Source organism: Zonotrichia leucophrys, chromosome 4 (assembly GCF_028769735.1).
Source record: "Zonotrichia leucophrys gambelii isolate GWCS_2022_RI chromosome 4, RI_Zleu_2.0, whole genome shotgun sequence".
NCBI lineage: Eukaryota > Metazoa > Chordata > Aves > Passeriformes > Passerellidae > Zonotrichia > Zonotrichia leucophrys.
The window spans coordinates 151,283-179,120 of record NC_088173.1 but is presented as its reverse complement, the minus strand read 5'-3'; the positions used below and the strand labels follow the sequence as shown (position 1 = coordinate 179,120).

Sequence of the window (27,838 nt, the reverse complement as noted above, 5' to 3'; positions counted from 1 at the left end):
CCCTGCTGCTTCTCACAGGCAAAGATGACAAGGGAATTGGCTTTTAAGTACACAACCATATGAACCTAAACTACAAGAGTAACTTGATTTCCCAACACACCCCCACACACTGAAGGATGCCCTGGCAAATAATATTACTTGAAAAAGGAGAATTTCGAAAAGCTCAACCAGAGCAGCAAAGAATTCAGCCCACAAGAGAGAGAGGACAGCAGAATGGTCTCTGTGCAAAGAGACCTCATTTCATGGGGCTGATGCCTGTTGGGATCCTGGGGCTCCCTCCCGACCTCTGGCAGCCTGGCCAAGCAATGTGGGGGTCTCAGACACCAGCAGTGCCCCTTTTCCACACCTCACAGAAGCTCCTACACAGCACCAAGGCTTTGCTGGGACCTCCTGCCCTGCTCCCCCTGAGATTGGCCAAAGGCTCCCTGCTCCTGGCTGATGCAAGCCGGCTGAAGGGCAGCAGTTCCTGTGGCTCCTGGGGCCAAGATGCAGGGAAAAGCATCCTTTTGATCCCTGAGCTCAGAGAGAATGTCTCCCTCATTTCAGATATACATCAGCCTCGGCCAAACAGCTTGGGATCATAGGTTTTGTTTGTTTATTGGAGGGAAAAGGCACCCAGAGTGAGCTGCTCTGAACTAGCACGTACCAGATGGAGAAATTCTGTACATTTTCATTTCCTTTCTACTTATAGCTTGGTCAAAAGAGGCCTCGTGTACAGGAAGCAATGGAAATTCCTCAGATTCCTCCAAAGGAAGGGCTGAGCCCATCTTAAGCCATTGCTCTCCAGAAAGGAAATCCAATAAAGCTTCACACTTGGGCTTAGTAACAGAACTGGGCTTGCCTGATTCCAGCCAGGTTTTGCTGCAGAAGAAGTGCAGCTGCATCAACTCAGTAAGTCAGAAACAAGACCCCAAACCAATGCCAGCCCCTGACACACATGTGTGTTACAGGGCAAGCCCCCACCGGTGCACTGGAATTCTGACTGCCTTCCCCAGGAGGCAGAGAGGACATGGAACACTCTGAGGCAGGGGGTGCAATTACTGGGGAAAAGCTGGGGAGGAATGGGAAACAGGAAATGAAGGGAGAAAACAAACACTCCCTCCCAAATTCCCACACAGCTGCTGTCCCTGGCTAATGGCTTGGGCTGCAGACCAATAAAGCTGTCTGACAGAATGAACTATGTGCTCAGTAATCAGCCAAACCTCAGGCATGAGACCGTGGCACCCTCTTCACAGCTCACCTTGGGCCAGCTGTGAGGAGCTCCAGGAGGGTCAAAAGATCATTTACCTCAGAATGTCCCCAGAGCACGGGCCACCTTGCTGTCACACAGACATGGCTGCACTTTTCCTCACCAGAATTTCAGGCAGCCCTGAGCAGCAGCAGAGCAAGCAGACTGCAGAGCACAGCAGTGCCTGTGTTGCACATCCCTACCTGAAAGGTTTGCTGTCTGGATCTGTGTCCTTGAAGCCCATCTCTTCCAGCTTGCAGCGCCTGTACAGCTCGTAGTGCCGGGTGTGCGTCTGCTCCCGCAAGTCCTCCATGTTCACCCGGATCAGCATCTCCCGCAGCTTCACAAAGTCACAGTGGTTTTCATTTTCCACTGCAAAAACGACACAATATCCACAGGGAGAACATGAAACCCGGGAGCTGGGCCCCAGTGCAGCAAACCTCAGAGCACAGCTCGGAGCCAGCCCGCACCAAGAGGCCCTGCTGAGCTGGGGCTGAAGCCATCCCACGCCAGCACGGGCCTGAGCTCAAGGCCTGCACTGGATTTGCACCATCTGTGCATTGCCCATCTGTCACAGGGCTCCCACCTCCCCACCCACTTTGGCACCAGCAAGGTGATGATCTGTTTGCTCACAGGATTTCACTTCCCACCCAAACCCACTCAAAATCCCAGCACTCATAGGGGCTTGCAGAGGCCAAGTCTAAACTCAATCTCCAGCTATCTGGTCCTAGTCCTCTGGGAACAGCAAGAACCCAGAAGGGTACAGGTCAAGTCCAAGACCTCCCAAATACATCAACTTCTTTCCTAACTGTTTTTCCCAGTACCTCTGGTAAACACAGTGGAAGTCTCTGAAGCTGCTTCAGGGGCAGCTGGTATTACTGAGAAACCAGAGAGTTTTACAGAACTGCAGTGTGAATGCTCCCCTGCAGCTTCCTGGGCCATTCTCCAATGGGATACACAACTGAAGCCACAAGGAGACCATCACCATCTCAATTCTGTACTTCTCAGTGCTAGCTGGAAAGTAAGGATCAGCTCTGGATTTTTGGCAGCTTCAGTAAAGCCTGGGCTGCAAACAGTGTCCTGGCCAAACTCTGCCCTCCTGCAGGAAGGAGCTTTTGGCTTCATGTCCAGATGCCCATGCTCAGATCTCAGCTGTGCTCTCTCAGATTTTGGTAAGGGCCATCCAGAGATGGAAGTAACAGAACTGGTTATTCTTGGATCAGAAGGGGACAGGATGAGAAGGTCTGGCTGGTGCCCTTGGTAACGTACCCTGCACAACACCCCAGGGGTACTGCCTGGCTTTCGCCATCTTGTTGCCAATCTTCACTTCCTCAGTGCTGCCAACCACGGCAAAAGGAAGGTGGACCTACAAAAGAAAGGGACAATGAGGCCGGGGATTTCCTTTGCTGCCTTGCCAGAGATTGTTTCTCGAGAAAGCTGTTTACTGGGGCAGCTCTGCTAAATTTAAGTTGTTTAAACGCCTTTGCAATTTGTCTGGTTCCAGGAAGAGCAACAGGACAATCTGGATGAGAAACCTGATCAGACTTAAAGCCCAAAATTCTGTAGTTGTAAAAACACAAGATACGTACATTGTTTTCCATTTAATTACAAAGCACTACTGTCTTAAGCACAGAACAAGTCTTACAAACTGGAACTGAATTTGAACACCGAGAAAAAAGAATCATGAAACAATAAAAAAGAAAATACACTAGATCTTCTCAAGGAAGGCAAAATTCAGGGGGATTTTGCTGCTACAAAGAACTGCTAGTGCTTCCTCTTACACAGGGCAAAGCTGTGAGCAAGGGGAAGAGCGGAGCTGACACATCTGAGTCATGGAGCTCTGCTCCGTCCAGGTCTGTCTGTGGGTGTGGTGGCAGCAATCTGGGATCTGCTCCCAGAAGTGTGGCTGCTGCCAGGAGGGAGCTCGCCTCAGCTGCCAGCCCAGCCCAGCCCAGCCCAGCGGAAAACTCCCCCTGCCTTAACAGCAGCCAAAGGGGCTGGGTGCAAGCTCTGGGAGCGGGAGCTGTGTCAGCTGAGCTGTGGTCACAGCCTGGGTGGGAAGGGAAGATGTCAGGGCAGAGGAGATGGGATTATCTGGCAAAGGGGTTTCCCAGCAGCCAGGCTGCAACTGAGGAAGGCAGGGCTCTGCACCAATGCACGCTGGTAGAGCCACATGCCTTCTCTGTGCCAGCTTCTCCCTGCTCAAAACGGCAAGAGAGGCAATAGAGAGCTGTGGAGAGGGTCTAACATTCAGCTGGATGAGATAATTGCCCATCTACAAGCCCTTGAGCAGCAAAACTCACAGCAGCCTTCAAATAGCAAAGAAATAGCTTGATCTGAGTGCACTTGTTTCAAGACTGGCACATCCTCTTGGGGCCAATCAACACCTCACTGCCAGCAACCCTGAGCTCAGATTCTTCCCTTTGCATCCTGAGTCAGGCCCTTGGCAAAGAGCTGCTTCCCGTGGTAACCCCCACTAAAATGTTAGGTCCAGCCTAGCCCTTAGTGCCCTCCCATCTGGTGTCTAGAGGCAGGGGAGGAGGTAACAGCCAGAGCCACTGCTGGGCTGTGGAGAGCTGGAGCACCAGCGGAAACCGAAACAAAGGCGGCAGTGAATGAATCACCCCCATGAAGCAGCCAGTGGTCGTTTGGGACAGGAAAGCCAAACCTCAGCTCTCTGCCCTGACCACACTGAGGCCCTGCCTCCCATCCTCTTCCTTTCCAGAGACGGGAAGACTGCAACAGGGGAAGGATGTGAGAACTGCAACGGGGGAGAAGTGTTTGTCACACAAGGAAACGTATCAGACCAGGTACTGCCAGCCCCCAAAAGCCTTCTGGCCAGGCTGATGTCTGTGCTTAAATTGCAGTTTTGAAGCCAAGCAAGACCCAGCAGGGCCATCAAGGACAGGGCCAGGCAAGGCAAGGGCAGGCACCCCCCCAGATAACATACACTCATGGTGGCGTTGATCTCAGCCACTGTCTCCTCATCGGTGGGGAACTGGTAGATCTGAACGCCGTTGCTGACCAGCTCACTCATGATTTTGCTCTTGAACTTGTGCAACTCATTTTTTGCGATGGTGTCGGCCTTGGCAATGATGGGGATGATGTTCACCTGCAAGACAGGACAGCACAGGTTGTGTCTCTGGGAGAGGACAGAGCAGAACACCCAGTGACAGCCCTGAAGTGCCACCAGCCAGCATCCCCAGCAGATGAACTTCCCTGGGGCTGCTGCTGCCAGCAGCACCACCTCAGGCAGGATTTCCAGGCAGCAGTGATGGCCTTAGAAAGAAGTCAAATGCAATTTGGCAGCATGCTATTTCCTGTCCTGTCATACTCCCCTCTTCATCTGAATTGGCTGGACAGGAAATGTTGTCATAGATTATTATGAGCTGCTCCAAAAAAAAAAGAGAAAGGAAATGACCATCTCTGCACATCCCCTGGTACTGCAGCTGCCTGGATTTCAGCTGGAGCCACGCTCAGACAACAGCCTGTCACAGACCCCACTAGGGGAATGTCACCAGGGACACCGGAGGGGCAGCAGAGCTGCTGTCACCCACAGGAGTGGAAGCAGATGGTGCCTATCCAGCCCTGGGACACACAGGACAGGGGCTGGCAGTAACACAGGCACACTTCCCTCACCTGTGTGCCCTCATGTGCCCCTGGACGCTGCTGCACTGCAGGACCAGGGATCACTCCTCCCTGCACAGCTCTGAGATGACAGATGAGTTACTGCCTCTCTTCCCTAGGCAGGCTGTTGGCAAGGATGAAGATCCTGCCGATCCTGCCTTCTCTCCCTGTCTCCTCCCTTCAGAGGGACAGTTTCTGCTTTTGATCTTGCAGGTTTGCTTTTCCCTGCAACAGCAGACAGAAATTGTACTGAGGATAACAGTAATATCGACTTATATGAAGGGATCTTAACTACAGTACTTAAAAATCCTCTTCTATTACATCACTTAATTCTGTTTGGAGCTATTAAATCCCCCTTGGCCAAAAAGATAGACCAGGAATGTCAATTAGCTCACTTGGGATAAATCTCCATAACCTTATTTTCAGTTGAAGAAGGCAAGGAACTTTCTCCCTCACCACATAAAATCCAATCGATTGGCCTCTCTAGGAAACAAAGAACCACTGCCATCATTGATGTCCTGCAGAATCAGGATCCAATGAGGTGCACAGTGGACTGATTTAAATTGCTTAATCATGATGGAAAGGAGCACAGAGAAGCTCAGTTTAGCTACTCAGGCTCTACATTTGTACCTCAGTTATTTTTCCTAGAAGAGGGGCAATCTCATTTGAACCATGATTTAAACCAAGCCCATGAGGGCACCTGGAACAGCAGATGCCAGCTAACATATTTACTCAGATTCTTGTCTATGACTTTACAGCTAGAACACCAGTATGTTTGCCATAGCAGATCACATCACCGTTTTTGTCTAGCTGGGTGAGGTCAGAGCAAGCAGACACAGCACCTCATTTTGTTTCTAACTGACTAGAAAGACAACATCAACTGTCTTCATTGACTTTAAAGATGAGCTGGGGAGCACATGGCCAAGCTCCCCACCCAAGGTAGAGCTGGAAAAGAGTAGGAGCCCAAACTCTCAATAAATCTGTGCAGCATGTGAAGCAGAATAATGACCCATTGCAGCAGCTTGCCCCAGGTACACCTCTCACACTTTCTGCCTGCAGTTCTCCACTGCTAAACCCAGACATGATTTTCCCGAGCAGAGGGCAAGATAATGAAAGCACCACAGGGCCGTGGTGACCCAGGCAGCCAGTACCTTACTGTCGAGCTTCTTCATGGTGACCAGGTCCAGGGACTTGAGCGAGTGCCCGGTGGGAGCGATGAAGTAGAGGCAGGCGTGGATCCGCGTGTCGTGGTAGTTGAACAGGGAGCGCTTGATCTTCAGCTCTTCCTGCAGGTAGGCTTCGAACTGGGCGTCGATGTATTCCACTATGGGCTTGTAGCTGGGGAGAGAAGGCACAGAGAAGAGCAGGGAATTAGAGCTGGGACCACACAGGACACTGGTGGACACTCAGGAGCTCTGTATGGCACGGGACAAGCACTGCTTTAGGATACTCCCCACCAACCTGCAGTCCCTCCTTCACAAGGGTGTGCTTCCACTTGGTGCACAGGCAAAGCACAACAGATATGACAGCCCTCAATTTCAGGTGCATGGAAACCACACAAGACTGCTAACGTGAAGAACAATGCCTTTGGCAGTCCAATTCAAGTCTGAGCTGCTGCTCTGCCAATCTCACTGAAAATCATCTAACAAAAAAATGTAAACATGAATACATGACCTACCCCCTAGCTTGTCCAAAATCTCATCATCTCAAAAGAGGGAATGGAGAGTCACAAGATAAGAGGGACTTGTCAAGAGCTAAAGCCTATGAGCAAAGCTCAGAAGACAACTGCATCATTCATGGACATTGGTGGGTCCATTTTGTTGGAGAAAAGGCAGTTCATGCAGCGTAACATGTCCCTATTCAAATTAACTGTTTGTGCTTCTGGAAAGAAAGTTGTTCCATGTGTTCCCCCTCCACCAAGGGCAGCTTCATGGACACCACTAGGTGGGTTTGTAAAATGACTGCCTCTCTGGTTTCCTGGCTTATGGAAATTCTGTCTCTGACCATGAGACACCAAAAACCTCAGAGACGTGCGCAAAGAAAGCAGTAAGGCCTCACATTGGGAGAAATGTTAAAGAAAACCCCGCACAAAAAGCAGCGCAAAGGAGGACTGGGAAGCCTCAAACTGGAGGACAGAGCGAATCACACCCACCACAGCTGTACATGCCAGGACACAGCAAGAGAACAAAAGCTCTTCCTAAGCCCTGCTGCCCACCATTCTCTCCACAGGGTTAGGCAGGAGCAGCAGCTGGGAATGGGAAACACCCCCAGCACCTGCTGCCCACCTCAGAGGGCACCAGCAGGGGGATGTGTGTCCCAGCAGTGCTCAGATTACCTGTCGTCCTTGTTGATCTGATCACCAAAGCCCACGGTGTCCACGATGGTCAGCTTGAGGCGCACGTTGCTCTCCTGGAGCTCGTAACTGCGCGCTTTCAACCTGACGCCGGGCTCGTTGTGCGTGGCGGGCTCGCTCTCGAACTTGGTGTTGAACAGCGTGTCCATCAGCGTCGACTTGCCAATGCCAGTTTCACCTGAGCACACAGAAGTGACACAAGTGTCAGGACAGGGCCTCCCTCGCCTCTTTCTCTGCCACGTTCCCCAGGTTAAGGAGTTATTGCACTTGGGCAGCAGCGGAATTAGGCTACATGCACATCGCTAAGCAAGATAATCCCTGCGGGAACAGATGTCTTCAGAGACAGTCCCCATCCTGACCACTGCCCCAGGAATGACCCAGGAACTTTCTTAATGGTACCAAGTTGCCAATTCTCTCAACTCCCTCATTTTGTCTCCCTCATTTTGTTTCAGCCTTTTTTGGGCAGTTTTGTTGTCTCAAGAAGATCATCCAATACCCATAGTGCAACTTAAGACAATAAAAATCTGAGACAGAGAAATATATCCAGAGTTCTTAAGAAAAAGGCATACTGGTTAAATACCAACTTTTAAAACTATTACACTTTCACTAATCCCCAGTGCAATTAGCAACATGGATGAAAGCATTAGCCTAAATCCCATTTTTCAGTCAAAACTGTTTGTTTAGCAATTACACTCTCAAGCAGCTATTGCTACCCATGCTGTGAGCAGGGGTGGGCTGAGGCAACTCACACAGAGAGCCAAGTCCTAAACTGATGGTACAGACTGCCTGTGGCTGAGGCTGCGAATTTCAGGGAGCTCCGGATGTGAACTGCTGTGTTCTATGCCAGATAGGCTCTGCAGCATTTCACATCCCAATTAGAAGTCTCACATTACAACACTGAATTTAATTGTGTCCTCTCTCAAATCACAATTTTAAACAGTAATTTTTTTTCAAGGCTGAGATTTCTGTTCCTTGGCCAACTGCAGCAGTTTGTGTGGAACGTTAATATGGGGTGAAAATCGGTGGATGGTCACATTTCACAAGGAAAAAAAGAGGTGGATCAAATTGCTAATGGAGACATATTAAGTCACGCTAAGAAAGGCATATTTACTTCAAGAGAGAAAGGCAATTAATTGATGCCATTTTGATCAAAGAGCTGCCTGCTAATCAGGCTGTTCCCTGCTGGATTGAAATGGTTTCATGCTGCTATGAGAGTCACGTGAGGGCTGGGAGCTCGAGTGCGCACAAGTGCAACTCCTCTCTTATCTCTGCCTTTCACACACAGAGCTACAGAGAGGAGTCAAGTTTGCTAGATTTCTTTTCAGGCAGCTCACAGAAATTCTCAATCTGCTGTAGAAAAATCACAGTCAGAGGGTTGTGGGGTTTTTTCCAGCTAATTAATGTAACTAATTAGAAGGGACAATACTCCCCTCTTGGAGGCTTGAATGAACAATGAATGGAAAGATGATGTTTGCAGCCTGCACTGCCAAGCTAAGAGAAAAACCCAGCAGTTTTGTCTCTTTACAGAACCAGATTCTGGGTTCACTGACAAGCCAAAGCTGGCTTGGCTCACAGCTCCCTGGGGCTGAGCAATGGATTTCCAGCTGTGGAGCAGCCACAGCGTACCAAGACAGCAGCTACCTCCTCCCCACAGCCAAGAGAAGATGCTGCCTCCTTGCATTTCACCCTCTGAACAATTTGGGAAAAGTAACTCAGGCTATTAAACCAGCTTCTACATTAAACACAGCAGAGGACAGGTGACAAGCTTTGTTCTCCAGTACATCATTTGGAGACTAAAAATGGCATCGTTTCCAAGTGGAGAAACTAAGAATGTAAGGATACAGGCAAACCCTGGAAGGGAAGGAATGCAATTTGGTGAGAAACAGCCTCCACACCCAATCCAGAGAAAAGCAGATTTAAGTGAGTATCCTTTTAAAAATACATTGAGTTCCCAAGTTCAGTTTCCTTACAGGCAGCCTTTGGGGAAAGCAGAACCACTGGATGATCAGAGGGATAGATTTTAACAGCTAGCCCTTGCCATGCTCTGACTCAGGGGACAGGGCAGAGAAAGGGCAACAAGGAACACTCCATTCCACCATGGAGCAGCTCTGGGAAGACAAGCACAGCCTGCAGGGGCTCAGCCCTGCCCTGGGCAGGGGGAAAAGGTGTGAGTGTGGGGCTGTGGCCCCTGAGGGCCCAGCAGGTGACCTACCCACACACAGGATGTTGAAGCAGAAGCCCTGTGACGTTGACTTGTTGACCAGCTGGTCTGGGAGGCTGTCGAAGCCCACGTGGCCGGACAGGGACAGGTTCCTGAGGTCATCATTCTGTAAGAGCCAGGAGGAAAGCAGAAAAGCATTCAGCAGGGTTGCAACACCTCTGGCAGGGAACAGGTCCTGTCAGAACTGCATTAAGGACACAGAGGCTTTTGGGACACAGAATCTGTGTCTTGGTGTCCCTCCCAAACACACTCCCCCCAAACCAAACACCACCACACTGGCTCTCCGTGCTTATCACCAATAAACCATGATTCTTTACCCTAAGATTATTTTGGCAGACACCTGGAAAAGAGAGTGGAACACAGAGCTGTGAGCTGACCAGTTCCTGTTCAGCTGGTGAAGCAGCTGAGGCTGCCTCCTTCGTGTCCACTGCACTGCTACGCAGCAGAAACCAGCCAACCTTCCACTTGAGAACTTCCCCAGCAGCATGGGAAACTCCCCAAACCTCCCAGTGAGGCTGGCTCCCTCAAGAAGCACACTGAGGAGTGACACAGGCTGTGACATGGCCCTGCTTGCCGCTCCAAAAGCTATTCCTGACAGACACCTGTGTAGGCGAGCTGAGAGCCAAGGTGGTGCTTTGCTTGGCTCAGTGTGCCAAAGGCAAGGAGCAGCTCTCACACGTGCTCTGTCCTCCCAGGACTACAAGGGAAATGCCAACATTCTTGGCCTTTTCCTGCAACCCTTCAGCATGGCCACAGCAGGACACAGCTCAGATAGCAACTGTGCCACCAGAGCCAGCTAAAACTCTTTCCAGCTTTTCCAGGCTTTGACAGGACGGGAATAAAATGAGCATGCTGCTCTGCCACGCCTTGGTTTACAAATAACCTGATCTGACACGAGGTGAGGAAGCAGGGCACCGTTCCCAGCGTTTCCTGTGTGACCTACAGAGCCCCTGGTGCTGCCTGTGCACGTCCTCAGCAGGAAAAGAAGCCAGGCCAGGCAGCCCAGAGGTGCCAGTCACCCCTCATGACCCGCTCTCCTCCGCGGGGCTTGAGCTGACAACATCCAACACCCCAAAGCTGCTCTGGGCAGGGCAAGGGAGCAGCACAAAGCTTGCAGAAGGGAGGTTTGACACAACCCCCAGCTTGTGTTTGGGTCCTTCCCACAGCAGCTGTATGGCAATCCACAGAGAGGCTTGGAAAAGCAACCCAGCCCAGTTACCTCCTTCCCTGGCAAGTCACAGTTATGCCAAGGTCCCCCTTAAAACAAGCAAGCAAAAAAACCCCACCAACTCAGTAGACCTGGAGCAGTTCTGCTGTTATTTCACAACATTTTTCTCCTAAAGTTAGTTGTCCTTAATTTGGAACCTTTCTCCAAACCCAAACCTTTCCAATGGAGTCACTCCCCAAGGCCACAATAAATTACAGTCGTGGGCAGCCTCAGACTGGTTTAAAGATGCTGGCAAGCTCCAGCTTCTTTCCACAAAGTGGGTTTTGGACCAGACATAGACAACTCTCTGGTTGTTAAGAATCAAAAGCAGAGGAGGACTTCCCACTCTCTGCAAAATTGCTGAGCAGCTCCACTTCCCTCCTCAGACCACAATGGACCAGGCACCAACTGCAGGGAGAAATTAGTTACATTTGGGTTGAGTGTCATGAAAATAAACTCAGACCTAAAGAAATACCAAAACTCCCTGAGTAAAGTGACATGTCCAAGTGAAAATGCCTCAGTCTGTGCCAGGAGTCTGGGCAAAGGGATCCTTTCTGCCATGCTGGCACACAGCCTGGCACCTGTGCGAGACACCTGAGCCTTTCCTCAGCATCCAAACCAGGCTTGTCCACAGCTAAATGCCAATTTTCCAGCCTGCTCACCTCCATCACTCTGTAAGCTGGGAGCTACTCACCAGCACCACACCACAGACGCTTAAGGTGATTAAGAGATGCTATCTCCTTCTCTCAGGCTGGGTAAAGGATAACCACCCAGAAAGACCATCACCTCATTCACCCCCAGCAGGGATTTCCCTGGAAAAGGTCTTGGGATTGATGTGTTGCATGAATGGGTTAAAGTAAATATTTGTAACGTTAGTATTTCTAAAAGAAATGGTGGGCTTGGGTTTATGATCAAGTGAAGGGAGTGCAGAGCAGATCCCAAAAGCAAAAAGTGCCCATGACTCACAGGCTTCACACAAAGTGGTGGGTGTTGAACATCCCTCAGCACAGCACCAGTATCTCTTTCCCTGACATATTTTGGGAAAGCAAGTACTGCCTCATCATCAGTTGCTCAGCAGGAACAGGAGTTAGACTCATCTCTTGCATCTGTGTCAGTTATTTTTGCTGCAGACCTTCTCCGGTTTATTCCCCTCCCTTTGCTTTTTTTTTTTCATCTGCAAGTGGCAAACATCAACAATGGAATAAACAAAAACTAACTCTGCGCTTTGCAATGCCAAGTATTTTTCACAGGCTGTGCTGCACAACAGGAGACAGGAGTAGCCTGATATCTGCTCAAAACATCAAAACACTGGTGAAAAGATCTGAGGCCTGAGGCACAGGCAGAGATGAAACACAAACCCCAGCATTCACCTCCCTCAGTGTTCCCAGGATGCAGCGCATCTCCCTGAGCAAAGCAGACACAGAAAATAGCTGCAGTTCTGCACAAGGCCCACAGATACACATTCTGGAGGAGGTAGGAGAGCCAAAGAAAATACATTTCTAGATATCTCCTCCACACACAAACAGAACCAGTTCTGCAGCAGGCAGATGCCCTTGGAAAGCTGACACATTTTTGGGGGAGCTGCAGGCTGCGTGTCCCCAGAGAAAAGAGGTGAACACGCTGCACAACCACTTCCCACTGCAGCCAGGCCTCTGCTCCTGCTTTCACCCCTTCAAGGGGATATAGCTTCATCCACAAGGAAAGGAAGCCTCTGCTGGACAGCAACAAGCCTGATTGCTCAGGGTATCAGTAGCAGAGCAGGCAAGTGATTCACGCTTTCAGTGTGGCAGAGCAGAAGTGTTGCAACAACAAGGGGATGCTCAGTCAGAGGGCCCTGCCTCTCCAGCTGTGAAGTGCCATGACAAGCCCCTGAGCACAGTCAGTGGGCCGGGTTTGATCCCAGCTCAGTCACCCCTCTGGGAACTGGGCACCTCGGGCTGAAGAGCAGTCAAAGGCTGACCCGGCTCCGGCTCCCCCCCAGAGCCCTGTGTGCGCCTCTCGGGAGTTTGCCGGTTACTGCAGCCCCGAGATACAAGCAAAGTCTCTGTTTCATCCCACACATCCAAAGAATGAACTGCAGTTCTTCAGTTTTTGGTCTCAGAGTTGTTTATCATAGCTTATCTATAAAAGTTTTCTCCTGTTTAGCTGAAGCCCGCTCAGCAGGACGGTCAGCGGCCCTCTGACCGCCCTCGGGGCAGTGCTTTAGACTATGAACTCCATGTAACATGTTCACAATCACTTGCCAATAGCTATCACCTGTGTTAGACAGTGAACTCCTATTCTAAACCAACCCCAAAGTGCCAACATCACGGCAGAAGATGGAGGTAGAGAAGGAGAAGAAGAAAGGCTGGACACACCCAAGTGCCTCCATCTTGTCACCAAAAACTCCCATTCCAAAAAAATGCCAAATCCACCCTTTCACCCAGTGATAATTTTATTGCACTACTTAAACTTCTGCAGCTTCCAGGTCCTCATACAAAGCTGCTCCATGGGTCATAGTCAAAGCCACAGGTGTTCTGCTCCCTTGCTCCCAGCTTCAGGATCCATGGACAAGATGAGCATGGGTGAAACTGCAGCTCCACAGACTCCTGCAGAGACCAGCCAGCTTGCACCAGATGTGCTGCTAGACTTGGGTGTCTGGATGTTCTCACACGTTGGAGAGCTTAAGACATCCCAAAAGCAGCCTGTATTTTTAAACTCTTCCTCAAGGCAGTCACGTCTCCTGTAATGAATCCTGCATTACAGGGCACGGTTTCCCCTCCCTCTTCCCATACCATCCATGAGCAGGATGGGATTCTGAACAGCCAGAGCTATGTGCTAACCCCTACAAAAACTAGGGAATGACATGAACAAATAAATGCTTGTTTCTTGGGAAAAGATGCTGATCACTTGACTGCTCTTTGCAGAAAGCCCTACAAGGCATCCCACAGTCGATATTTCTTGGATCAACAACAATCTTTGAGCTGCTGTTATCACAGCTGCTGGTTTTAACTGCAGCAGGGGAAGGGAAGGGGTAAGTTGAGCAGAGACAGGCCCCCAGAGGCACAGCAAATACTACCTACCATTACTTTATATAAAAAGATTGATTGTCAGGCACTCACATCCCACTGCTCTTCATTTTAAGGGGGTAAAAAAGCCCTGCAAAAGGCAAGAATGGGTTTGCAGTCTCAGAACCCTCTCAAGACTCTTTTAGATATCTTTTTTTAACACATAACTCCTGGTGGCAATGGTTTCACGGGTCAGGCAATGCTGTAATGGATGGTCTGTGGCAAACAGTGGTTTTGGCTGGACAGGAATCATGAAGCCCTATAAAACAATTCAGTTGATAAGGCACGTGCAAGGCGAGTCAGCTCATTCCTCCCAAGCCACAACAGCTTGGCAGGGCCAGCAGGAATGAAGTTTTTCCTCCTCCCTGGAGTCAGGAACAGCACATCTGTGTGTGGACGGGGAGCTGGAGGTAAAGGTGGGTCCCATGTCACTCCTCCGGAAGCAGCACAAAGCAGAGCTGAGTCCCTACGCTTCCAAAAGTGTCTGGCAGTGGATTGGAAACAAAGCAAAGTTGCTCCTCTCCCAGGCAGGAAAAAAGCCCCACTCCCAAAAGGCCAAGGGGAGAGTTCCACAAGGACAGTCATTGTCCCAGTCTGCTCCCCTCGCTCAGGGCTCAGCCATGATGGTGGCTGTTCCCCAGTCCAAGCAAGCTCCTGGCTGAGCCCCTTTTGCTTTAAGGCTGCTGGCAAAACATTCCCCTTGGGCCCCTCCCGGCCCACTGCTGCTGGCGGCTGGGGGTCAGCTTCACACGGCCTCCCAAGAGTTAAAGAAAACAAAAACCAGCCTCAAATTCAAGAGGGGAACAAGGCTGGTATGCAAAATATTGAGCTCAACACCAAATATGAAGCAAGTGTTTAGTTATTTGGGGCCACATGACTTAGGAGGCACCTTTAAGAAATTCTAAAAGCTTTTATTGTTGTCAGCAGCTCAGACCAGCAACATTTTTGACTCATTACTAGGTCAAATCATCTTAGATGCTGCATCCAAAGCCAGGGACCTCAGGGATAGTTCAGTCTGCTCAAATAAAAAAAAGCAGCTCAGGCAAGAGCAGGAGCACAGAAGCAAGGAGTAGTCAGGAGGAGAAAGATCTATCCCCTTCCCAGAGTTAAATCCAAGAGCTCATGTCCCTGCCAGGAGGGTACCAAGTATTCCCAGTGCCTAAGCCAGAGCCAAGCTCCCTGTTCCTCCCAACAGCACCCATAACTCCACTCCCCTTCCTTACACAGAGTTAAGGGATGGCCAAACCCTTAACTGCTGGACAAATGGATTTATGACTAGCACGGGGAGAACATGGGAAGCAAGAACAACTCCCTTCCCCTCCTAGGCGTGCAGGGATGCCAGAAGAAAAGGGCTGATAGCAATCAATCAGTTAATCAGTTCAGAAAGAGAGGAAGGACTTCTTGGCTGTTGTTTCAGGGTAAGATAACCATCGGTGTCACCAGCAGAGGAGGGGGAGTTCCTGGCTCCACGCTGCTGCTGCTGGCTGGCTGCAGGCTCGGGCAAATGTCTGCACAAGTTACTCAAGTCTGGGAGGTCCTTGGTTGTTTTTCTTCCCCCTTGCTTTCTTTTTCCCCCCCTTTTCTCTCAACAGGGAGAGCAGACCCCTGTGGAAGGCATGCTCTCATTCTGTACACTAATGTGTCAGTCAAGCCATGAAGATCTGTGCCTCCCTGCCTGCCACCAAGCCACCAGTGACTCACTGCTGCAGCTATTGTCCCTGAGGGATGGACTGCAGGAAAGCATCTTGATCTTCCTGGATAAAAGCTGGCACCAGCTGCAGCTGCCCAGGGACACAGCTCCCCACCAGGCCCCTGGCCCAGCCCTCCAGCAACACCAACCACAAGAGCAAGGAGCCAGGTCTCTGCTCCCAGGAACAGGGAATGCTGTCAGCAGAGCTATGCCACACTTGGCTCCCTTGCTCATTAAACTGGGAGGTCACACGGAATACAAAAAGGCTCTCCCTGATTTTGCCTTTAATCCCCAAGAATCGAGGTGGCAGAAAAGGTCATTTTGCGGAAGGAAGGCTGGAAGCAACTTGACCAACAGAGCACTGGGCAGCAGCAGATGGGGAAGAGCAAGCGTGGGACTCATGCTGCCCCCCTTGCAGAAAATAATGCTCTACAGATAAAATCTCATGGAACTGCAGAACCTCCGGCTAGAAGAGGCTGCCACTGAGACCAAGTCAGGGGTTCCCCCGAGCAGATGCCCCCAGAGGCTCTGGTGATGCTGACACACTTCCACAGGCAGCAACACACGGGAGCAACGCTCTGTGCAGGACTGGCCCCTGAACAAGGGGCAGGATGGCAGAGGGGACAACGAGCAGGCACCACAGGGCGGTCCCTGCTTAGGTGCAGCCCACACACACAGAGCAGCGTGCCCCAGCCCGAGCAGCTCCGAGCTCGCCCAGCACGGATGCCACAGGGGTGGGAAGCACAGCGGCACCAATGTCCTGGTTTGCAGCGCTCCCAGCTGCCAGAGCCACCCCTGTCACACGGCAAGGACACGCTGCCCGCGGCCCAGGCAGCCCCGCGCCGCCGGGCACGCCGGCGGGGAAGCGAGCGGAGCTGCTTACATTGGCAAGCGGCTGGAACGCGGCAGCAGCATGGAGGGAAAAGGATACAGTTGCATTCTTCTGGAAAGAGGGAAGTCAGCAAAATCTGACCACTCAGGAGGGGCAGCAGAGAGTGGGAACGAGCATTTGTCTTCAGGCAAAATGTTTGGCTAAAGGTCAGCACAAGCTCAGAGCACTCACAATTCCATGTATGCCAAGGACTGACATAAAAGACATTTTCCTCCATAGGTTTCCAAAAACCACGGACCTTTCTATTTGGAGGCAAAGTGACTAATGCTTCTAACAGCCCCTGATGTCACAAACTTCTAACCAGCAAAAGAAAAAAAAGCTGGACTTTGGGGATGATAAGGACCATATGTGCATTCCAGCAAGGCTTGTAAACTCGCTGAAGGGGAAAAAAAAAAGAAAAAAGGAGAGAGGAAGGAAGGGGAAAAAAAAAAAAAGACATAATGTGACAAACAAGAATGAAGACCATCCAAAGGCAGAGCCCAATGAGAACCAGATGCTCTGTGCTTCTCTGGCCAATCTCTCTCCTGACAGGAGGACGACGTGCAACATTCCCTCTCTGCCCGCCTGTGCAGGGCCGAGGGAATAAAACGGGAGTTGCTGCTCCTGCCAGCCGCCCGTGCCGACCCGCTGCTCTCCTCCCGCTCCAATGGCGGTGCCCCTGCCCTGGGGCTGCTGCAGCGCCACACACAGGGAAGGGCAAACCTCCCCCTGGAGCATCCCCACCGCTCCCTCAGGCAGGCACAGCACAGAGAGCTGCTGGCTCCTTCCCGTGAGCCCTGGAACGCTGCACAGTGACACGACACACGAGTCACGCTGTGACTCCAGGCCAGCTGACACCAGCCAGGACCAGAAAAGGCCCAGTTTTTGCTAGACTCGAGAACTTGCCACCTTAAGAGTTAAAAACAGCTCCCATCAGAAGGACAGAAGCCAGCTGGGAGACAGCAGGAAGGCACATTGCTGTATGGCCATTAGAAACACTGCTCTCTCCCAGTTCTTTGCCCTTTTCCAGCCCTTCTGGCTGCACAGTGCCACACCACCACAGACACAATCCAGCAAGGCAGCAGAGAGAGAAAATCCAACAGTCATTTCCTTCTGTATTTCACTGTCATGCTCTTAAAATAGCCTTGAAACAGCTGCACCCCAGGCCATTAAGTCATTGGATCTATACTTTGCTCAAAGCTGGAGGCACAGCCCAACATGGGACCTGCCACAGAGGGAAGGGTGACACATGAACTCGGCAAGATTCCAGTTACACCCACAGAGAGGAGGGAGCTCTCTGGGACACTGCCCCCAGGCACAAAAAGGCAGAATTAAGACAAACCTGGCAACAGAGCATGCGACCCCATTGCCAGGTTTTCCTCCAACCTTCCACCAACTCCAGTCCGGTTAGGGTTGTGAGCACAACCAGAGCAGAGGAAGGATTTTGAGAAAGGAAAGCAGCCCTAAGGGCTTGCTTACAAAGTGTAACAAGGCAGCACTGTTCCAATACCTGACTGGCATTAAGGGCCCCTGGGACACAAAAAGCAGCAGCTTTCCTTGAGGTGGCAAAGGCACAGCCCAGCAGGGCTGCCTCACAGTTTCTAACCCCACATGCTCCTTCCTGAAAAGCTGCAGCCACACATCAAGGGCACGTTTTGTCAGCTCCCATTCAACAAGCTGCAGGACTGGAAGGTGCCCCAGCTCGTGCTCTGGATAATGAATGATCCCTGGGACTCAGGACAGGATCCATGTTAACACTGTGCCCTGCTGGCCTGCTCAGGGCCAGGTGGGGGACACTGTGGCTGCCTGGCACACGGACACCGGAGCTGTGCCTATCAATGCACACAGCTTCAGACCATTCATTTACCACTTCTCTTCATCCTGGACTAAAGAGCTCAGGATCTATCACAGTAGCTGTCCCCACACTTAAATCCTGAGCTAACACAGATGTACATACACACAAGGCTTATCCCATGCCCAGGTACCACAGCAGCAAGTATAAGCCAGTCCTAACATCAAACTAATCATCACCCAGTTCCTTCACAAATCCCTACCAAGGCTTGCAGAGCCCAAAAAAGTGCTAAATACACACAGGAGTTCCCCAGGGAAAGTTTACAGGTCCAGCATTAGCAAGGAAGTGTCAATCCAGCACCAACTGGATTGAAAGGAGTTAGCTCAGACCACCTCTTCTTAAATTCATATGCAACACGTATGTGCATATATTGCACTAAGGTTGTTAAGTAAAACATCTTGTGTTTAGCCAAGCCCAGTGTTATCATCCCCACTCGAGTGTGATACTGACCAAGTAACCAGAATACAACAAAGCAAAAGAACCAGCTTTGAATGAATTCATGGCACAGCCTAATATGCTGAGTGTTGAGTCCCAGCCCCCACATCTGCTTTGAAAAGGGAAACAGAACACACTGAGTCCCTCATGGCACACAGAGCTCTTCCAAGGCGCCACAGAAATCCTTCAACATGAATAAGAAAAGGTCAGCAATCAATAAATATTGAAAATCACAAATACTGTTTGCCTTAGCACACAGTTTTTCATCTTCAGCAAGAAGGAAAGGGGAAATAAGTTAGATTGAATCTGCATGTGGAGGAAAAGGTGAAGGTTTACTCAATTATTTGGCCCACAGTTTTGGAATACTAGTCCATAGACTTGGAGCTCTCAACTACCTCAAAGCAATAAAGTTCCCCACTTGCCTTTAGCAAGTCCTGGTTTTCCTGCCCTAAACAGGGAAAGCCAACACAAAAATTTTTATGAATAGGAGCAATTCTATATTTCAACTGAATTACTTCCTTCCCTCCACCGCACTAACTCCAAATTTTTGTGGTTACCTTGAAAGACCATGTTTTGTCTTTCCAAAAAACCTCCTTGGTCAGAGCTTCTCTGGAGAAAAGGCCATCTGATCTAGGCCTGCAGCACAGCCACAACACTGGGACTGTTAGGAGATGGGACCAGAAGGCCACCCTACGTCAGGTGTTTTATCCTCCTTGTGTTTTGCTGCACTGATAACTGCTACAGAAGCTTCGCATTTCTGGAGTCGATAGACACTGCAGGACAAAACAGCCAGGAATGTTCCCACAGCCCTCTCCATAGCCATCACTTGCTAAGGGGCAGGACCACAAAGAGGTGTCACGGCCACTACAATCCTGGTGATGCTCCAAGCCATACAGAGTCCCCGGACAGGACACCAGCAATTGCCCAACATACACTCCAAAGTGTCTGAGCTCCATAAATGCATAGCTAAACAAACATTCGCAGCACCAGACAGAAGAAAGGATTAACTCGCTACTCACAAGGAATCCAAGGATTAGCTTGACAGCTCCAGTTTTTGAGCTGGAGCAGAGATAAACCTTTCATTCCAGAGATTTAAATCAAGTCCCAGAAGTATCAGGAGTCCCACGCTGCCCCACGCCTATGTTCAGGAGTTTATCTTGCTCCTGCCCACCCCCAAGAGCTAAAGCTTTCCTTGCATTCCAGCTGCTGGTGACAAAGTACCCCAGTGCGAAGGACGTGGCAGAACAAGTCCCCAGCACAGGCCACCAAGGTCTCTGTGTGACACAGCACAGCCCAACTCCTTCCAGCAGCTGACCATCCATGTCCCTTCCAGAACACATCCCCAGCCCACCCTGCAAACACCAGCAAGGAAATCCAAAGCCCATGGCAGCCTCCAAAGGCAGCTCAGGCAGCACCACCGCCCTACAAGAAAAGGATTTTTCCACAGGAGATGAGCTGGGAACTCCACACAGTGGGGAAGAATCTTCCCCTCAATTACAAGCAATACCCCCCAACACCAGGCTTATGCGACAAGGTTCTTTTGCAGGGTCCTCTTTTCCAAACACATCTATAACTGGGACAGCAATTCCTGGGGAAGAAAATCAAAAACGTCATTGGTGCAGTTGGGATTTTATTGTGAAGGCAGCGAGGCCACAGCTGGGTGGATGCAGCAGCCTCCTGAGCTGTGTGAGCACAGCTTCCACCCCAGGGCTGGATGCTGGCAAGGGCAGCGTGCACAGCGCTGGCAAACAGCAGTGTCACAGCATCAGGCATTTCAAACAGGTTTAGAGCAGATTTATTAGTGTAATCCTAATAATGCAAATAAAGACAGATGTAAAACTGGCATAAGCTGCTGCATATGGAAAAACCTCCCCACATGCCCCTTCACCAATGGCTGTTGCTAAAGCACAAGCCTGTACAGCCACCCTTCTCCTCCTTCCTCCCTCACTGCAAGGGCTTTGGGGGCTCCAGTGACACCCCCAAGTCCCCTCATGGCAGCAGGTTCAGATGCTTCCAGCCCCTGAACCTTCAGCCAACTGGTAGTTTCCATAAGCTTAGCTTTTGTTGGTGAACAATTTTCCTTTCTGCCCTGGAAAAAGGGACACACATAGCCCAAACCAAAAAAAAAAACCACAGCCAACAAAAAACCCCAACAATGAGAACAGTGTCTAAATGTACACCCAAGGAAATAAAGAGAAAAATATTTTCCTTTTGGCTGTTGCTAAGTTTTATCAACCCTAACTATTGTTTGAACATCTACACGTAGAAAACAACAATTCCTAAAGGAAAGTACTCACCATCTTTCTACACACAAACCTACGTTAGTGGCTACGTTCCAGATGCTAATTAAACAAATCTTCTAACAATAAAATTCTCTTTGGACTTAGACACAATTCCAAGGACTTGATCCAAAACCTACTATCAACTCTGTGTTTGGTGCATTCCCCCCACATCAGTCCCAGAGGCAGACTTGCCCTAGCTGCTACTTCTTCCCAAGTTCTTCATCCCAACACAGTGTCTGGCAGAACTGTACGCTCAGAGAGCTCCTGGTATGTGTCAAATCTGCAGAACATTTGAGGATTATGCTGCATTTCAACCTATCCACTGGAACAATGGGCATTTGTAACAAGAGAGGCAGCAAGCAGTCCTTTACACACACAGCAGAAGGAGAACTTGGCCAGGATGTGTGAGAGAAGACTGTTTCGTGGCTGGCAAAGGAGTAAGCTCCACAAGGGGACCAAGTTATCCAGCAGGCAGGCAGCTGCTCAGAGGCAAGCACCTCTCTATCGTGAGACTGGGTCTAGAGGTATAAAACGCAAAGGAATTCCATATAACACAGATCAAGCACAGCAAATCTCCTTGGAGCCATCTGGAATTATTTCAAATCCACCAAGATCCTCACAGGTAAGTGGTGCACATCACCTTGTGCAGAGTGAAGGTTTGCCAAGGCATAGCTATCATTTAAGGCTGCCCTCAGCTGTGAGGATACACTCTGATATTAAAGCCAGAACTCAGAGATGTTTTCAGCCCTGCCACAGAATGGATGGATGAGCAGAGAGCAAATAAACCACAACTGGTGGGAGGCAGGCACGGATCCTGCCCTGTGCACTGCCCAAGGCTTCCCTTCCGCATTCCAAGGCTCCCAAACACCTTTGTGAGCCGGACCTTTGGCTTCGGGTGTCTCAGTCATCCTCGGGCCGTCCCAGTGTCGCGACAGTTTAATTAAAAGCAGGAGCCTGCAAAGCTGGAAAGAGGCCTGCAGTGCTGCTGGGCTCACATCCGCCTCTGGAGCCTGGTGCCAAGGGAAGGCACCCAACACCAGCTCCCAAGCCAGGGGACAGGTCTGGAGTGGGACCCAGCTGCCCTGGAGCTGCAAGATCAAGTAGCCTTGCACCTGCCCAGACAGCCCAATTACCTGGAACGAGGAAATTGTCCTCCCAAACAAAGATGCTGCTAAGGCTGCTTGGGAAAAGCCTGCAGCCAAAACCATCTCCCTGTGCTGCTCCCCACTTCCCGTTTGGTGCATGCAGCAGACTCAGACTTAATGCATTTCTGGTACTTTGGAGCGTCCTGCCGAGAGCCCAGCGCAGTTCTGCACAAGGGCCAGGCTTTAGGAGCTAAGTGGGACACTTCCAAACATCACCCTGTGCTAATCCAATGTTATTTTTCCCACAGCAGCCCGCCGCTCACAAGACCGTTGGCAGAGGTTTGCAAACTGCTGGCACTCACCCACATTCTCTGGAATGGTGTCCTTCCAAATTCATAAATTATTCTGTATGCAAGCTGCTGCAACGTCCATTAGCTGTGGGAGCTGCTAGAAGGTTCAACTGGAGCCAGCACCCACCCCCACAGATTAATTAATGCTGGCCTCCACATTCTGCTTCGACTGTCCACCCCAGTCATGTTTGCACTTTGAAGGGAAAGCAGAAGCAGTTGCGTTCAGACTTAATTTTAATTTCTGCCCTCCTGTCAAGGCTTGTGCTTTAGCAACCCATGCCATTGCTTGTAACAGAGCAGTGTTAAATGAACCCCACACTTGCAGTGTTCTTCTCCCTTACACCCCAAAAGCCAGCAGCCAGAATTCCCTGGAGTACTATGCTTCTGGAGAGTCCAGCTGCTCGGATTTCTCCAGAACAGCCAAGCTAAACATAACCCAAACTCTTGCAACCTTATGAGTGCAGAAGATACATATTGCACTGCTCTTGGTTGAAATCCATAGCTCAAGGACAGCTTCTGGAAAAGAACATTTTGCAAGGCTGTTTCTCTGAATAACATCAATAAGCAAGAGGATTTGCCATTAGCTTGCACCTCCCACAGTTACTTTACGCTGTAGCTTTTTGTGCTTGCGGTACTCAGATTTCTCATCCCTTTTTTCTCCTCAACTCCTCTCTTTCCCTGGAAGCACCAGGACAGGCAGCGAGACATCCCTCCACCAGCAAAGCCCTTGGCTGTTGGGCCTGGCCAAGCCCTGTGCCAGCACACAGCAGCTGAGAAGGACTGTGACAGATGAGCAGGCTCCGCTTTGCCGGCCGCAGCTCCTGCAGCAGCCCAGCTCTAAAGACCTGACAGAGCAGGTAAATCCTGCTGCACATTCATGGAGCCAAACCGAAGGATTCAGGAAGACAAACACAGCCCAAGGCAAATGATGGCTGCTCCAAGCAAGCACTTCCTGCAGAGGTCTAGGGAAGATTAGTTCACATGAAGGAGCTCCTTGCTCTGACATGCTCTGTAACTCCAAGTGCTGCAGCCCACCTAAGCCAAAACTGGGGCACAATTCCCATGTGCAGTGCACGTTTCTGCCCTCGGCTCCAGTGAGTTAATGAGATACCAAAGCGAGGGATCTGCTGCTGCACATCCTTTTATTAAGATTGCAGCCTCCACCTCCACGTTGCTCAAAGCAGGAGGTGATGCACGAAGCCACAAGCAGCCCTGCCTGGGTTGCTCATACCCCAGAGCAGATGGGGTCTGACAGATAAATACCTGCTGAGGAACTCGGGAAGCCTTCCAAGAGGAAGGCTAATGCCTGGCTCTTCCTCCCACAGCTGTCCAGGAGAAGGAGCTGAGTCTGTACATGCAGCATCAGGGCTCCCATGTCTCACATCAGCACTTGGCCAGCAGCACATGCTGACCCCAGGAGAGTCAGTGCAGGCTGGAACAGCCCTTGCTCGGTGCTTGATGTCTTAATTCACATTTTCTGAGGTCACTCAGTAGCCCCTGAGGGTGCCAACTAGAGCATAAACCTCATGAGCGGGCTTGCACTACCTTCCTACTCAGTACCCAGGAGGATGGCACACATCCAGCCATCTCCATCCTCCTTCTTTCCACCCAGCACCACGGAACCCTACACGCTGGGCCACTCTCCTCTGCAAGGCACGGCACCAAATCGGGAATGCGAGGCTCCAGCCCTGAGCAGCTTCCAATTGCCAAAATGTTTCAGCACACACAGCTCAGAAAAAGATACATTTACCACAGTGTGGATGCTGACAACATCCACACACCCTTCCCCTGGGACTCCTTAGTGTGGATTTTACATAGGGACCAACCACCTACTTCATGCCAGAAACATTTTCTAGCCCGTGTGAACTTTATAGCTCCCTTCAAACTGAAACCAGGACAGCGTATAAACTGTATCACAGCTAGCCTGCATTTATACTTCTGGCTTTCTGGCTCAACCCACTGGAAGAAATCATCAGGTTACTTGGTTAGGCTATGAAAATCCTGCTTTTCTCAGGTTATATCAAAATGCTGTAAAGTATACCCCATTGGAAGAAAAATAAAGCTTTCCCGAGCTCCATGCCTGGCAAAGCCAAACCTAGAGGAAAAGTAGTGTGTTCAGTAACAGACAGGAGTCACATAGCAACCCACAATTTCAAATAATGTTTTGTTTAAGCAACAAAACACCTCTGGCTTTTTGTTTAAATGGTTCTGGCATACACCAGAGAAATTAAGTATCACTAAGGAATGCACTACGTGAAAATTGCCCTCAATTGCACTCAGGCAAACCCAGAGAAACAGGGTCAGAGTTACTCACACTGCTCACCTTTAAACCCTTCCTCCTTATTGTTACATCTCCTTGAAAACACAACTTGCATATTACCCTATTTGAATAGCTATTTTCTTGAAGGCAGTTTAATTAAAAAGCATTAATCTGGTAATGCCTCTGTGCCACGAGAGTTCACTCGATTTGGTGCAACAGGGCGAGGTCTGCAGAGGTGACTACGGTGTGCTATTAATTCTCCGATCACACCTTGGCACCTCACTAAACAAGGAAGGGAATTATCTCCTGCTTTACACACGCACAAAACAAAGGCACACCAAGACAAAGGCATTTGCCCAAGACCACACACCAAATCAGAGGCCGAAACACTCGCAGCATTGTCAGCCACACAAACCCTAATCCTAAGTGGCTCTGCTAATTACTGCTCTAATAATTAATAACTGCTCAACTGCAAATGCTGAATAGCAGGAGTGCTTTCCAGCTGGATGAATATTCAGCTACCTGGAAACACACAACCCAAGGTGCCCTGACAGCCTTAGTCAATCACATATCAACAACGCCTGTGAATCGTTCCAATTGTTCAGTGACCATCAACTGTGCGTCCCAGAAGGGGAGGCACTGCTCTGAAAAGTTGTTTATTCTCTTACTTTCAGCCAGGTGCTGTCTAAGTCAGACCATCAGGAGAGTCCACTACAGCTTTGCTGAAGAGCTGCCCCACAGTCCAAGTCCACACTTCTTCCATGAAGGCTCTCCCCAACACGGACATCTCCCCGGTCTGGTGCCACTTTCTGCCTCCACTGGACACCAGGGATTGTGCTACAAGCACCAAACCCCCTCCTCTCCCAGAACACTGAACCAGGCCTGCAAGAAAGGCAGGAGCATCTAAGGGCTCACTTAAAGATGCAAAGATTTAAGGGAGCAGGGGGAGAAAAGAACTGACATAAATTAGGTCAAGTGCTCCTGAAAAATGCCAGCTCCTTTATATATAGCGACAGCACTCTGATATCTTTTAATCTCAGCTTGCCATTGTCAGATATTAGCTGAAATTCCCTGCTTTTGCTCCGGCTGCCATATTAAAGTGCCATGTATTTAATATTAATGAGGCAGATGAAACAGAATGAGACTAGGCTGGCACTTTCTGTGATAAAAGACAGCTTGTGGCAGAAAAGCATTCATTTAAAAGCACTAGGGATTTCTCTTGGCTTGGAAATTACATACAAGATACAGGAAAACAACAAAACCCTTTTCAAATGTAATTAAAAATCTTGATCTTCCGATTCTATAGGTTAACAAAGGCATAATGGTTGACTGGTTGTTTCTTCTGCTAAGATAACCACAGTGGCAGGGAGTTGAGTTACCTGGCCAGAATGATGGGAAGCTTTAGCTGAACTGCTGAAACAAGATTTGAAAGATTACTTCCCCCCGCTCCCAGAGTCCATACCCTTGTGCTTACACTCAGGCAAAAAACCTCAGGGCTCAGAGCTCTGCCCAAAAATGCAAAGGTATAAGGAGGCCTGCCATAGGCCAACCCAGACATGAGGCAGATTTGAAGGAGGAAAAAGCAGCAGCCAATGGATGTGGTGATGAAGTGGTGTGATGTGTCACCAGACGATATCACAAAATCCCTGCTCCTCTTGGGGCCTTGACATGAAGATTTGAGGACTGTGCATATGTTCAGTCCCAGATGGCAGCGTTAAGCCTTATAATCACTCCCAGCACTTACAGGGAGCAATACCTGCTCACAGTATGACAACCTAATCTTTTCTCTGCAAACCTCAGAATAAATTAGTACTGCTCCCAATTATTTAATTCCGCACTTCCTGACAATACCAGCCTTGACACTCCAAACTAGGAACAAAACAACAACAGACTATTAAAATAACATCAGCCATGCTGTGGCTGTGTTCCTTCCCAGATATCCAAGAAATGTCATCATACTAGCTAAAACTAAAGGAGACAACAGAGAAAAAAAATCTTTAATCACAGATGAAGCAAGAAAAGGAAAATCCAACTACATGTATGCACAATCTCTTTACTGGCAACCCTGTACATTTCCTAGACACATCCAGGTGATATGGGGAAATCCATGTTCCTGCAGGGAGATGCCAGGAATGAGTGTCAGCCATAACCTGGTACCTTCACCTTTCCAGGAGGCAAGTTTCTCATTTCCAAGCTAGTCTGTTGCCTGCCAAATTTTGTCCTAGAAAAATTAAGCCAGGACCATCAGCCTGGCCTTGTTCATTCACCTGAAAGCTGCCAAAAGCTCCAGACTGACTCAGATCAGAGAAGGGTTTGCACAGGGACTGAAGGGAGATGATTCGAGTGCATCCAAAGGCTTGTCTGTGCCTACAGCAGGAACCCCTATCTGGAAGGGCAAAAGCAGCCCTGCAATTCCACCTCTACTGCAGGTCACACTACTGCACTCCCTGTGAGCCCCTCGTCGTGCTGCCCTGCGGAGCCACAAGCTCACGGGGTCACCAAACAAACCATCTCCCCAGCTTGAGCCTTTCGCTTTCTCTACGGACAAAAACAGAGCTGCCACCACCAGACTGCCACAATCTTAATTCGAGCCAAGTTCACGTGCTTACACAAAGCACTCTGCACACTTGGTGCATTCAACACATCTGGTAAATAAGTTCTGTTGAGCCTTTTGCTTACATGACACTGTAATTGACTTTGCACCCAGCAAAGCCACCCAGGGAACCACCTTCAGATCCACTGACAGCCCCGAACATCCCGCCAAGGAGTCAAAACAGTGCCTCACTTCCACACCCATCACGTGAGAGAGGTTAATGTAATTCCTGAATGAAAGTCATGAGAGGCATGCAGATTTCCAGGAACAATTTCTATTAGAACTACTGCTGTGCACAGGAATCAGCTCTCAGGAGCCGCCGGCAAAGCGGGGGCAGTAACCGTGGCAAAACCAAAGTGTTTTAAAACCAAAGTGTTTTTAAACCAAGTCTTTTTCTATTAGCTCCTGCCAAGTATTCATGAGCAGATCTGGTAAAGAAATAACCCACAATTACAGTACTTCAATAACATATTTACAGCAGCTAGATCCCATCTGAAAATAAACCCAGAAATAGAAAATCCAATTAGACAATAGAAAGACCTAAAGAAGATGTAAGCTCAGAAGGAAGAAAGCACCAACTCCCCAAAACAGCAGCAGTCTGCTTTTTGACAGCACCTTATGTGGGATGCTACTACAGAACACAAAACCTTAAGCCTGCAAGAAAAGATGCAGCTTCTTCCTATTTGCAGACACTTCAAGAGCTCTAATTGCAAATCCAGATCCTAACCCTGTGTCAC

The 27,838-nt window shown here is 49.8% G+C and overlaps 1 protein-coding gene across 2 annotated transcripts in view; it reads right to left on the bottom strand.

Moving 5' to 3' along the window:
• Positions 1-27,838, bottom strand: part of SEPTIN11 (septin 11) — a 44,047-nt gene that overhangs the window by 11,508 nt on the left and 4,701 nt on the right. For both annotated transcript variants that reach the window (XM_064710155.1, XM_064710154.1), the window contains exons 2-7: positions 9,421-9,535; positions 7,191-7,386; positions 6,007-6,193; positions 4,179-4,340; positions 2,498-2,594; positions 1,432-1,600 (exon numbers count right to left, since the gene is read on the bottom strand). In XM_064710155.1, coding sequence (XP_064566225.1) covers positions 1,432-1,600; positions 2,498-2,594; positions 4,179-4,340; positions 6,007-6,193; positions 7,191-7,386; positions 9,421-9,535 — 926 coding nt within the window. The remainder of the gene's footprint in view (positions 1-1,431; positions 1,601-2,497; positions 2,595-4,178; positions 4,341-6,006; positions 6,194-7,190; positions 7,387-9,420; positions 9,536-27,838) is intronic.